Source organism: Myripristis murdjan, chromosome 14 (genome assembly GCF_902150065.1).
Source record: "Myripristis murdjan chromosome 14, fMyrMur1.1, whole genome shotgun sequence".
NCBI lineage: Eukaryota > Metazoa > Chordata > Actinopteri > Holocentriformes > Holocentridae > Myripristis > Myripristis murdjan.
The window spans coordinates 7,770,619-7,784,798 of NC_043993.1; the positions used below are offsets into that span (position 1 = coordinate 7,770,619).

General features: G+C 42.6%; 1 protein-coding gene across 5 annotated transcripts in view; it reads right to left on the reverse strand.

The window, feature by feature from the left end:
* Positions 1–14,180, reverse strand: part of rapgef6 (Rap guanine nucleotide exchange factor (GEF) 6) — a 188,188-nt gene that overhangs the window by 109,663 nt on the left and 64,345 nt on the right. The window contains exons 6-7 of one of the 5 annotated variants that reach the window (XM_030069452.1): positions 9,758–9,901; positions 7,907–7,924 (exon numbers count right to left, since the gene is read on the reverse strand). In XM_030069452.1, coding sequence (XP_029925312.1) covers positions 7,907–7,924; positions 9,758–9,901 — 162 coding nt within the window. Of the gene's footprint in view, positions 1–7,906; positions 7,925–9,757; positions 10,588–14,180 lie in introns of those variants that run through there. The other 4 variants (XM_030069450.1, XM_030069451.1, XM_030069454.1 and 1 more) reach the window with 4 other exon arrangements.

The following is a 14,180-nucleotide window of genomic DNA, read 5'->3' on the forward strand; positions in this document are numbered from 1 at the left end:
AGTTAATTTAACTGTCACACATACATTAACAAAACAAAGTAATGCAAAAGTGACTGTGGAGGAATTTATTTTGTTTCTAAGTACTTGGAACTTCGGAGCCACTAATTCCCTACAAGACAAAAGGGAGCACATTGATGTTCTCTTTCTTTTTTGCTCGTTGCCCAGAATCTGATACCAGTATGTATCCCTAGCTTTTTTCCTGGTTTTCATAGTTGCGCACCTCTACAACACAAACACACATCTGCATTACAGTTTTGGCACATAGCTGGTCTTCTTATCAAGCGTGACTTTCAACAAAACATTAGAGTAAGCTATAATTTCAAGATCACAAACATCACACACAACCGATGATAGTGGAAGGGCGGGAGCGTGTAATATCGTGACAATGGCCAGGTTAACTATGTGGTGGTGGGTAAGATGTAAGTGTTTTCACTTTTCACAAACAAGGATTACCACCTCAGTTTTACTGCTTACACGACTCCGGTCCCACTGTCTGTTTCTGAACATCTTCATGATCTCTAAGAAATTCATCAACACGTAAACAAATACCAGTTGCTTTGAGAGAGTCAGTACAGTCACCTCTTATGAACTGGGGAGTGTTACATATGCGACGCCTCTTTTAAATATCAAAATTTCAACTTGGCCACCGCAGACCACCATGGTAAAGTGCATCCACAGCTGTTGCCACCGCTACGGTAACTTTATGAAGCTCGTGAAATTACCGTGCCACAGACGTTGCACCGTGCACCACTGTTATGCACTGAGCTCTACGAAAGGAGGCCATCATTCCTGTGACCCTAGAGCAAGCATGTAAGAGAGACGTGCTCGGAAAATATATTAAATAAGAGCTGAGCAGAGCGATAAAGGGGATTTTTTTTTTTTTTTTTTGAGCAATTACAGCGAATTGAGAAGAGGAGATATGATTCAGTGGGGTGAAGGTGATGTGAGGGTTTTTTTTTTTTTTTTTTTTTATCTCATACTCTCCATCTCTATCCACTCAAGATCTGAGTCAACCTGACATTAATTTTTAGCTTTTATTGTAACCTGAATCAGGCCAGTGCTGATCAGCTCCAATTAAGATAGTTAGATAAGTTGATACACAGAGAAAAGTACACTCAGTTGACTTTCAAAAGGGGTTTGGGTGGTCTTAATGGAACAAACCCACCTGTCTCGTCCTCCGAGTGGGTAAAAACAAATGCTAAGCATCATTCACAAATACTATTTAACTCATGTCGGATCCATTCCACCTCTCCATCCTCCCTCACTCCCTCACTCTCCTGCCCTCATTGTCCTTGACCCTGCCCTTCTCTCTCGCCCCATCCCCCTCATTCCCCCATTAAATTCCCACCTGACCTCTACGCAACCTTCATCCTTCTGCCCCATCTCTTCATCCCACCTACTCTCCACCCCTCCTTTTCATTGTGCCGCCACTCGTTTTTGCCATCATCATCCGTCAGAGGCCCCCCTTCCTCCATTATCTTAACCTCCTTTCTTCATGTTCCTTTATGCCTCCATCCCACCATCCTCTCTCCTCCCTGCGCTCTCCATCACCTTTGTCATCCCTCCTTTCTCAAATACCCATCCTTTGCCAATAATTTTATTCCATCTTTCTCTGTTTTTCTGCTATTATTCCATCCTCTGTCCTTCCTTCCTCCACCCTTCTTTGTCCTTGTCGCAAACTCCAAAGAGACTGTAGGGACATTTCTTTAAGTTTCTTTTCATTTTCAATCTCGTTCCTCCTCCCTCTTTTTATCCATTTTTAAAGCTTATTTCAATATCTCTCTTTGCTGCACTGCACACATCCCACATCATGTGTCCCTGGTCCTGCTATCCTTTTCTTCTTCTGCTACTGCATTTATTCTCTCCTCTTTGCCCTCCTCTCTCCTTGATTTTACTCTTACAACATTTCTGTTTCTTTAGACACTTTCCTAAGACCTTTTTTTTTTTTTTTTTTTTTTAATTTTCTGGATTTAAGAAATGAAGAAACAATTGCTTACCTACAGTATCTCCACTTTTTAACCTTTCTACTCTTCTGTCTTTTCAATTTGGTGTGTGTTTTTGTTATTCATTGTGATGTCTGATATATGATCCATGTCAAAGGAGAACTTGTGTTACACTGTGACAGACAAAGTGTCTTGAATCTTGAAGAGCAACAGTGATGACAGTGAAACAAATGATGAAATGACTGATGAAGTAACAGTGAAATTTCACAATGCCATACTGTGCCATATTGTGCCTTTACTCATGTTTTAGTGTATAGTGGAATTTTGATTTCATCAATAAATAATCATGTAATACATTTCAGTTAATTTAGTTTGTTTCTGTTCATCAACGGAGACTAATGTGATTGTGATTATTCATTATTATTATTAAATAAAATATCATCCTAATTATAATTTCAGCAATAATGGTTGCAGCTCTACTTGCATGTAAAATATGTATGAGTGAAAACACACAAGACTTCAAACTCATGACCTTCCTCGGCTATGACCTTGCTTATTCTTTTCCTCTCCACTTCTTCCTGTCTCTCCGCCTGTCCCTGGGGCCCTGCTTGGTCTAGCAGTGACGGGGCTGGCTGGAGGCCCTGGGGGCTCAGCTCGCCCCACCTGCATCCTGATAGAATGAGACCACATGAGCTCAGGGATGGACTGGACACATTAAAGCTGCTGGAGCCTTTCAACTATATGCAGCCCGAAGCGTTCAGCACTGCAGACACACAGCAAAGATGCATGTAATTTACGCACAGACATACAGATGCACATTTAACCATACACCCAGTACATAAAGAGCCAAAAAAACATCAACACACAGAGAAACACACACAGCACATATGCACTTCTGCAGACACTTGCACATTTTCAAAAACACACAAATACACACTAATGACAAGGAAACAGGAGCCAGGGATATTACGGGAATGTTAGCAACTTCTCCTCGACACGATGCCAAGCAAAACCCAATAAAACCGGCCGACACCACTGAGCTCATTCCAACACAATCAGGGCAGGAAATTGACTTTTTCATCAAACCACCACAGTGGCTGGTGCTGCCCGCATATCCCAGACACATCCACTGTTCGACCAGCCAGCCTGATTTGAAGGAAATCCAAACAACTGGTTGCCTGCCAAAGTGGCTGGTAGAATGGTCAAACCTTCCAGCCACAGTCAAAATTTACCGTCATGGTGGTCATCCCCCACCTTGAAAACTGAAAGCCAGCGCATCAGCCTGTCACCCCATCCAAACGACCTCCAAAGCTGAAAGACGATACACTCTAACACTTGCATTGGTTTTCACACCAAGTAGACCCCCGTATGACAAAGCATTTCTGTGAGTCAGACATATGACTCGTTCACCGCATGATGAACAAAGCCTCATATTTAACCAAGTTCAAAGCCCTGAAGACATGGCATCCTGAATAACATCACTGCATGACGAACACAAGCTCATCACATTTAGATAAAGTGATAGCACTAAATATAGCGTCACCAAGGTAATGCTGCCACTAATGGATAGGGGGAAAAAAAGTTGGCTTTATATGAGTTGTGACAAAGAAGCCTTGGATTAATTTTAAACTTGCAAGTCATGTGAAAGGGTTTTTCAAGCTGGAAGGTCATGAAACCTCTGCAGTGCATAGAGAATTTTGTCAGCTTTCAATTCAAGTAAAATGAATGAAGAAAACCAGCATGAAAATTGAAAATTGAACTGAATTGGAAATAAACTGACACAAACCTGACAAGCAATTTGAACCAATTTCTGTGATTTTGTAATGTTGCTAATGAATAATATGATGGCAATGGTATGATGGTATGATACTATGCTAAACCCTGTAGGGGAAATTCCCTGTTCCTTTGCCCCCCTCAGGAGTCATTTAAAACTCACTTTTTAAAAGGCGCTGAAAATGAACTTTAAAGTGATCTGCCTCCCTATTAAAGTCCCGCTTTGATTGCATGTTTGTTGCATCACTGCTACGCTGTTTCTGAAGCTCAGCAGGAACTGGATGGAACGGGACGAAAGTCATATTAGGTGCCACTGGTAGTCTGCACCCTCCTGAGACATTAAGAGCTTCTTAGAGGCGGGTGGGAATGGAGGCATGGAATAAAATCTTTCAGCAACAGGTTCAACCACTGCTGCTGAGTCCAGCGTTCTCTGGAAGAAACACTCTTTTTTTCCTCCAACCCTGGCCCTGAACTTTACTTTATTTATTTATTTATTTATTTTTAAATGTTGCTAGCTTTGCACAGAGAATACTGCCCACCAGTTATCAAACTCAACACCTCAAGGGGGATGAGCCCATAGTGTCACCATGGCAGAAAAGGATGTTCTCCACTTTTTCCCCAATTTGTGATTTAAATTGATAAGCCGGATATTTTTACATGAAGATCCTGCCTAGTGCGGCTTTCACTAACATCCCCCATTGCCTGAAGGATTTTCATTAGCCTTTTGTTGGTCACTGAGGTTTTCAATTATTTATGCAGGTTTACACATTGAACTTGCATGCTCCAGGTTAGCTGGTGCATGGAGAGACAGCAGACGACTTGTGCTCTGACAGGAAACGTGCTAAGGTAACCACAGACCATTCATTTGCAAACGGCTGAGCTACTTCCGCTGTGCTGTGCTGCTGGTGCTCGACTCATCCAAAGCAGTGGAAAGGATGCCGTTTCACGCTGCGCACATTTCAACAGCCCCACTCAAATTGAGCCATTCATTTATAACACAAATTGAGCTGAAGGGCTTAATAGAGCAATAAACTGATCGAGAAAACAAGCTAGTTAAAACAAAACATAATTTTACAGCATGAGGTCAAAGTGTGTGTGCGTGTGTATGTGTTGGTCTACACTTTTTACAGTGTTTGTACATTTTTACTGCAGTTTCTCTATATAAAATGAGCATTCAGGTGTGTGTGTCAGTGTGTGTGCACTGCATAGTCACACACACATGCAAAACCACATTCATCTATAAGCTGGTGGTGTAAGTTTATGTTAGCTTGTCTTTATCTGTGCCTGCATCTGCATGAACATGCTAAATAAGCATATGTATATATGTGTGTATGTGTGTGTGTGTGTGTGTGCAGCTGTGAAAGAGTATAACTAAGTCATATGCAATTTCCTTAGTGAAACACAAGGAATGGCATGATAGCATACCACTCTCTCCATTGTTTCTTGTCTACATTTTTCCTGACAAAAACACTCTGTATTCAACTTTGAATTTGGTTCAACTTGGGTCAGACACACAGTGACAAATGACACTTTGCCAGTGATATTCTGGCCACTGTATACTGAACTATTGTTATCCCGTGCAGATGGCTGGAACTGTGTCATGCTAAATTAATGATCCTGGGATGCCATGGAGCAGCACTATAAAATCGGCCCGGCTGTAAAAGCCCTTACAGCAGGTTTCCCCTGCAGGGCAGATGAGGTGATGGGTTCATCCATCTATCTAGGCACTGCCAAGCAGAGACAGCGAGGGAGAGAGAGGGAGAGTCAGTAACCCAGCAAGGCATCTGATGTCTTAATGAAGTGACTTGCTCTGTGTGCATGAGTGTCTGCGAACCATATCTGTCTGTTTCTCTGTGTGTGTGTGTGTATGCGTGTGTGTGCGCGCACGTGTGTGTGTGTGTGTGAGTGTGTGTGATAACAGTAGGACTCATTAGTAAATCCCAATGGTGTGCTATGGTAGTGAGAGAATGCACAGGATACTCTGTGTCTCACCCTGCTGCAAAATGAATCAGGTTTCTGGATCAATGAGGATCAATTACAACCAGGGGCATGGAGAAAAAAAAAGGGCGGGGTGGGGGGGTTTAAAGGGCTTGGTCTAATCGACAGTTCCATTTTTTGGAAGCAGAGAAAAATCCAACTCATTTCTCATTGGTGAGATTTTGGGCAAAAATGTTGTAGCCTTCCACTCTGTAGTCCGATTCTTGTGAACCACGCATGAGATACTAAGGCATGTTATTCCTATTGTTCCACTCTCCATCATGCTTTTTTTAAATTCATGGTTTAAGGAAGTTCATCACAACCCATTGAGCCAGAGCGAGAGATGGAGGGTGAGAGAGAAGAGAGAGAGACAGGCCAGACACACCAGAGGTAATGGATTACTGATGTTATTAGGGTTCAATAAGGCCCCTAAATAACATCCTCTGATCCAATGCCAAAGAAATACAGTCTTCTGTCAGTGTGTGCGTGTGTGTGCATGTATGTCTGCATCATACACATACATTGCCATTACATCATTACAACTGGGCTATCACTAGGATATGGGGGGGGTCATTAACTATATAATGACCAGTGCGCTTTAACTGAACAAATAATGAAACAATCAATCAGTCAATGGCTTCTCCAAGAGCTAGGACAGCGCGAGTGTACATTCATTACCACAGTATGACACGATGCACGTGAACTTCATGCAGACCTTGAAAATCCACAAGGCATGCGCAAACAGAACCTGGATAATCTCTCTTCAAACTCCATCCAAATCTGTGGGGCCGTGTTTAAGCAATTTCCAGTGATTTTTGTAAGGGATATATCTCGGTGGACTATTTTTCAGACAGGCCCTTTGTCCGAAACAGCAAAAAAGGCGGTAATTGGAGGCAGAAAGGCATCAAGTCATGTCCCAATTGAATTTTCTTTCCATAAAATGCTGCCTACTGAGTTGCCTCCAGAGGCCAGTTTTCTGCAGGAAGCATGGATGGAGCCTATGCTGGTAAGGATATCACGGTGACAATTAAGCCCTAACTGTCAAGCACACATGCAGAGTTTGTATATAAATGTAAGTTATTATAACTTGAGTTTCACTTTTCTACTATGAAGTAAGCAGTGAAGTCACTGAATGTTTACATATTTAACTACGGGGGTGCATTAACATGTTTAATCAACTTTAAGAGACTTTTATATTTTCCATTTTTGTGTTTTTTTTCTGTGTTTTTTTTCCACACACACACAAAGAGTGAAGGACAAGCCAGTTGTCATTAATGGAGCAGTAATGACAGCGATCTATGTGGTATCTTATCACTGGCATGACATACGCCACCTTGGTAGCCCATCTAAAACCAGAGGCCTCTACAAGGACCTTGTGTGAAAATGCAACCTGCTGAGGACACTGTATCTTACATTTTGGACACAGGCAGGGTGAAATTTTGGTCAAGATGTCACCATATTGGAAGCATCCCATTTTACTACATGCTTACTGAATTGCAGCACTATTGCTCCACCATCACAGGGTGTAAAGAACAGTCTGGCACATGGTAGTTTGTGCTACAATACGCTCAGGTCTATTTACACCAATCAGAATTAAGACAGTTGCAGAGCAGATGGAGGATGGGGGGGATTTTTGGTAGCAGCCCATTCAGATAATGCAGGGAAAATAACTGTCATTGCGTCACTTAACCACAAAACCACTCTGGACGTTTAGAAAGATAACGGTACTGGAGTCTCATACAACCACCTCCATGCAGGAAACACTGACAACTTTTCCTTTTGTCTAGTGGATTCCATTAACATGGGCCCAGACCAAGTGACGATTTCAATGTTAGAGTCAGCTCCAACCTGTCGGGTTTAAATGTCAAACTCAAAACTTTGCACTTCTTCCTCCATTTGGTAGCCAGTCGGTATTTTTTTTTCCCAGCATGCACCTGTTAATTCCAGAGGTATCCCTTGTCACTATCTGCCACCCACACTGTCCATAAACAGCAGTGTGTGTATGTGTGTGGCATTCCCGAAATGACCTGCTTTTCCCAATACTGCTGGTTTCTAAACAACAGGTGTCAACACCAGGAGTGACTCACACACACACACACACACACACACATACAGAAAAAAACCCACTGGAGGGGAAAATACTTCAAAGACAGAGAGATAGAGGAGAGATAGGCGGCATTGAGAGGAAAGTTTCATTTGGTGTTGTCACCGACCTGGCTGTCGACATAGTCCTGTAGTTATCAGCAGACATGAAAAAGAGCAGAAAGAAACAGAACATACAGTCAGAATGGGAGTACACATTCTCTGAGTGTGTGCTTGTGTGTGTGTGTGTGTGTGTAGTAGCAGCTGATAAACTGAAATGACTGTGGGCTTGCATAGCATATCTATTGTACTTTTGTAAAAAATGTCAAACATGTCAAGAGCATCTTCAGTCAATTACCAAAGACCGGCGCACCATGTGTGTTAAAGCACAATGATTTGTTTTAATGCTCATTTTTGACCAAATGTTTCTCTGTTGCATCCTACTTTTATATCACTGCTCCAATTTGATACAAGACAAATTCATTTTTTGGTATTTCTAGGACATTCGCACCATTCTATTGCTGTTTGTCCTGCTAGTAGTGCTGAGCTGGCACATTGGAGCGGCTAGCCCTTACATAATAAATGCAGTCAGAGAGAAGAATGTGGTGGGATTCGGCGACGCTGAAGGCAAGAAATGTAATTTAAAAAGTGGAACAATCACCAAGAGAGTTTGGAGGCAGGTGGGGTCAGCAGACGACACTTCAAGCTCTCCATTAAGCCCCTTTGTAATGCCCCGGGGATTTTTGCATGAGCGAGGGAAGAGTGTATGTAAGCCAAGTGTTAAAATGTGCTTGTGTGTGTGTGTGTGTGTGTGTGTGTGCCTGTGTGCGCCTGTGTGCTTGTGTGCATCCATCAGAGCGTGGCCACTGGTGATTAGCGTGAACTGTAACTGAAACACTGCAGGCACCACTGATCCTATCAGCAGGACAGAAACTAACCCCACACAAAGGACACAGAGACAAACACACACACACACACACACTTTCAACACTTTGCTTACACTTTGCTATAGACACTCAAGCAAAAATCTCCCAACAGTATGAAATGGCCTCGAGAGAGACTTAGTTAGTTGCTCCCTAAAAGTACCTATTTAAATTAAAAGGTGCAGACATTGTTACAAGCACTTCTTTCTTTTCTTTCCTGAACACAATCGCAAAGTCATTCACAATGGTGACAACTACCATTTCACCATAAAGATAAACACTGTCACAAGGCTTTTTCCATCTGCTTTGTTGCCTGTGACTAGCTTTTTTTTTGCCTAAATCCTAACAGAGACAATGAATCTGATGATAGAAGGAAGACTGTAGCTATCTTTGCATGTGCAGACACTGCAGAAGAACAGTACGCTATATTCCAAGATGTGGCTATTGTATTATCTCTAACAAAGCCGTTAGTACACATAAGAATATCTGCTATGAAACAGCAGGATGAAACAAGTAGAAGCTCTTAGCCTTCGACTGAAGAGACTTTTCAGTTTGAGTCATCTGCCGGTCAGGGAATGTACACGTTTCTGAAAGCCAAATTTTAAGCTTCTCAAGACTTGTCGGTTCGTGTAAGAGGTGAATTTAAGACCAATTCAAAAGCCAAAAGTAGAGAAACAACGCTGGTGAAACATTTCTGATTGAACATAGCTAAAAGAGAGTTTTAGGACTATGAAGTGTCAGCTTGAACATAGTTTGAACAAATTTAAAGGACCTGTGGAGACTGTGATTGGTCGTCCTCTAGCCACGTGGAAGGCTGTAGTGCTGGACTGAGGACAAATTTGCTGGCTTTACAGTCCAGGTTGTTCACGTTGTGGCAGTGAGTGGCAATTATCAATACTAACTTCCTCCAGTTACTGTTCTAGTTATCGGTATAAGACAAAAGCCACTTAGCATTAGCTCTGTAAATGAATGTCCCCTTCTCCCAAACATGTAGCAGCTCTAAGCCATGGATTAAAGACAAAACAAAGAATTTATCTCAAGCCTGTGCCTTGCTCTTACCGTGTTGTAGCTGGCGGGCTCCTGGCCGTCCGTGATGAGTTCCCGCTCTCCCCGGGGGTTGACCCTCCTGAAGCGACGTCTGGACCTCCTCTGGGACCCCTCCCTCTGCAGGACGCCGTCCTCACCCTCAGTGCCGTTATCCACCTGCAACACACAGTCAACACCCTCCTCAGAACAACAGCTTCCCTGGGAATCGCACTCGCAAGTCTTATTGTTCTCGCTCGCTGAGTCCCAGGAGCATGGCTCCGAGCTGCTGCGTTTTAGCTGATTTAAGTTCTGGATCTTCAGTTTAGAGCTCTGGTTTGTAAATTCCAAGTTTTGGTTGTTAGGTTCTGGGTTCAGGTTGTCAAGGACCAAGTTTTGCTGCTTATATGGGGTCCCTTGGTCTTCCCGCAGGTCCGTGGCCTGTTCTGAAGGTTCTGAATTTCCACTCTGTTGTTCTTCTGGCTCCTGGTTAAACATCCAGCTCCTCCAGAGCGAGGAGAGCCGGTGCCAGCGCAGCACACTCATCTGGACACAGGGACGGGATATAAAAGCAGGAAATAGCAGGGGAGGGTATAAAGGAAGGGAAACACTTCTATTCAAAAGATGAATAGAAGTGTTGCGTCCAGAAGGAAAAAAAGTCCCAAACCATGAAGGATCCCGAAAGAATTACATCCTTTTGGGCAGCATCCAGAAAAACCCGCCCAGAGAACCCAATCATATGGACAAGCGAGCAAAGCGGCGCGGACAGACCAGCGACGTCGGTGAGTCTCAGTCTCTCTCTCTCTCTCTTCGACTTGACAAAGTTGTCTCTCTCTTCTGAAGGCTGTGGAGTTCAAGGGCTCAGCTGCTCAACACGTTGCATACATGCAGACTTACTCACATGCTTGCTCGCTCACGCTCACTCTGTCTGACACACATGCACACACAAAGCACAAACTGAGGCCACAGTTTCCTGCAGGAAACCGTAAATACACAAATATCCTCTCCTGGCAGAAAAAAAAAAAAAAAAGCACGGCAAACAGATTCCGCCCATAGAATTCATTCCCTCTCGTCTCTTTGTGCCTGCCTGTTGTTGCAGGAGGAATTTGTTTTCTTTCCCCATTGCATAATGTTAAGCCAGTCAATGCCCTCATTACTGCCAACAATGACAGCAGTTTTCCAAAATTCAGTCAAATCAGTTGCGTTTTTTTTCTTGCAATCACGGAGTTGTGGCTTTTGCGTATTTTTACGATGAGACAATGTAAGCATTTTGCAGTTTTGCATTTTTTTTTTTCTACAATCATATTACGTCATTGTCTCCATATCAATTTCACTTCTGCTTTATCACTGTGCAAAACCTAGACATCTGTATTTACACTTTCAGATCTCCTAAAATAAAGTAAATCATTAGCACTGGATATATGTTTTCTACTGCATGATTGCATGAGGTTGTCTCGCTGTCTGTTTGGCGATGTGTGTCTCTTCAAAAACTCAGGTTGCCTTGCCTCTCTGTATGTCATATGTCATATGTTGCTTTTTGATCGGGCTCCACGGCAGGTAAATCATCCTAGAGTGAAGGGAAAAATGATTACCTAAACTAGATATCCAATAAGCAGCAACCTTAAATTCAGTTTCTCACTTGATAATGTTATGTTTAGGTCGGGGTTTGCTTCACGGCGGCCACTGGGTGTATGCATTCCATCACAGCCGTGCGCTCCAGTCACATGATCAGGATGGTACTGGGCGCCATTAACAACTCTGCCCTATGTTTTTGTTGGCCAGGTCAGAGCGCCACTGCCTGTTGTTGTGCCTCCCAGTCTGTCAGGCTGTTGGTAAGCATGCCTACAGATCTGAAATTCCTCACAAACGGGAGCCGAGAGAGAAATGAAATTAACCGGAACCATCTGCTGGAGTCCAGACATTGTCGAGCTGCTTCTTCTTGGTCGCTCCTCCTTTCTTTCTGTCTGTCTCTTTCTCATTCCCTCACTCACTCAATCACTCACTCCCAACCATCTGTGGCCATGGCAGTGTCTCTCCTTCTTGCTGCTTCCCTTCCTTCCTACTTTTCTCCTGCCTTTTCTCTCCTTCACCATGTCTCTCGCTAACCACTCCTTTTCCACATTGCCTCGTCCTTCTTCCTCTCTCTTTTCCTAGACGACACAGTCTTCAAGAGCCAAATTCACCCAGGCAAACTTCACTCGTCTATAACCAAATAAGCTATATCATTATGTATACACCAACTATGGTTTTTACTGAGTTATATGCAATTACTAAAATGTAGTAAAAGTCGAATTACTGTGAAATTTAGCTTTAACTATCAAGGTTAGGGTTAGGGTTAGGTTTGTATGTCATCAGCACCAATTCACAGAATCGGTAAACTAATTTCTCTTTCTCCTCATCCTTTATAATTCTCTCTCTATCTTTCTTTCACTCTCTACTTCTTACTGTGTTTCCCTATCTCCTGCTCTCTGAGTGATGTGCTCTGTGTGAACTATCTTCTTCCACAGTATTTAGTAAATCACAAGACTGAGAAATGATGCATGTGAAAACCAAGCAAAGACAACACAGTCACTATTCACTCCTTGTTATGCTCTATCTCAGCACCAGCGTGCGTGACTGAGTTGAGATTCACTTGAATCTTTTCCACAAGACTAATCTACAGACGGATGCATTTGGTAGTAATAAAATTTTAAAGCATGTTTGCCTTTATACAGACCAGGGACAGACTCTAACCCAGAAGTTATAAGCCTTTTTATGAGAAGCGGCGTTCACCAGCACACAGCCCTTTGGCCAATCAGAGTGAAAAATTGAACAGTTCTTCCTTGCCTAGTGACAACAATTTCTGTAAAGTTTCGTGCAAATTTGTTCAGAACTGTTACAAATACCCTGATAACAAACAAATGAATAAACAAAACGGGGCAAAAACATAACCACCCCCTCCTGTTCAGAGACAAAAATGTAAAGCTTTGTCGATGATCGAATAAAACACATTTTTGCACTGTACTTGCAGCAATACGTTATCTTATAATGTTTGACTGCAGATATATTAACAATAAGGATAAGGGAGACTTTTTTCAAAATTGATTTCATGGCATTCTGAAATTAAACCATTAAATTTTTCTCTAGCTTTAAGATGAACTACTTTAAAGTTAAATAGTAAGAAAATATGCATGGTAAGATTTGGTAATATCGCAGATAAATCCACAGATTAAGTGTTTGTTTTGATCGAAGACGCCAAGTCAGTCATATCAGTTATGTTCAGAGGGGGGTTATCAGCACGTAAAATAAAATAAGATAAAATAAAATAAAAAGCACAGAAGTCTAGGTTAATTTCTCCGAGTGTCGTTTCAGTGGATACACCAACAGGGAACAGCGTTAAATAAACGGTCACATAGAAGATGCCTTCAAAGATTTTCTGTCACAGCTGAAGTGGGACTCAGTCGCCATTATGGGCTGAAATAGAGTGAAGAACAACTGTGCATGAGGGAGTATTGACATGATACACTGAATAGCTACTGCATCTGGGACTGCTGACTTGTAATGCACCGAGTCACTACGGTAACGGTGATTTTTGACTGTAATAGACAATGAAACAACTGCACGAGGTGTAGTTCAGCTGCAATGTACTAAACAACAATTCTGCAATGGTAAATAAGCTGTAGTGGACTGAATGACGACTGTGTCTGGTTAAGTTTACGTTTGTTTTTAGGATTCAGGAAATTCTTTGATACTGACACTCTGCAGGAGTCTGCTATTGGCACAATCACTGGTATTTGTATCAGTATCAGAGTCGCCCTTCTCACAAGGAAAAAATGTCATCTCGCCCCGTTTAACAAGTCTCATGAGACACACTGCTGGAGGTAATATTGGACATGCACAATAAATCCTGTAGGCAAGGTTAAATGTGCCACACTTCTATGTCTATTCTGTGACCACACAATCTTCTTTCTGTCTGTCTGTCTGTCTGTCTGTCTGCCTTTCTCTCTGCTTGACTGAATGTGAGCACTATCTATCCCGTGACCACAGTAATGGCCAAAGATTTGTTTTTGTCTGCCACCCGGCCCGTCTTGCCTATCCACTCCTGAATGGCAGGCATGGCTGTAATGTGACCATGCGTCCTATTCCCTCCATTTATTTCTGTGTCTTGATGGGTGTCTAACTTTACATTTACTTGTCTATTGCCTTCCATTGTTAATCTGCCTGTCTGTCAGGATGACTGCCAGCATGTAACACTCCATTTCACCCCCTTTTACTAACTTTATTCCCTCTATTCATTCTTTCCTTATTCATTCACTCACTAATTCCCTGTCTACTCGCTTTCCTCCCTCGACTCTACCACACACACACACACACACACACACACATACATAGACACATATGGGCAAAAAACACACAACCAAGCCCTGTCATTCTGTTAATGTCGCTCCTATCTGTCCTATGACCAGACTCATGATGACAG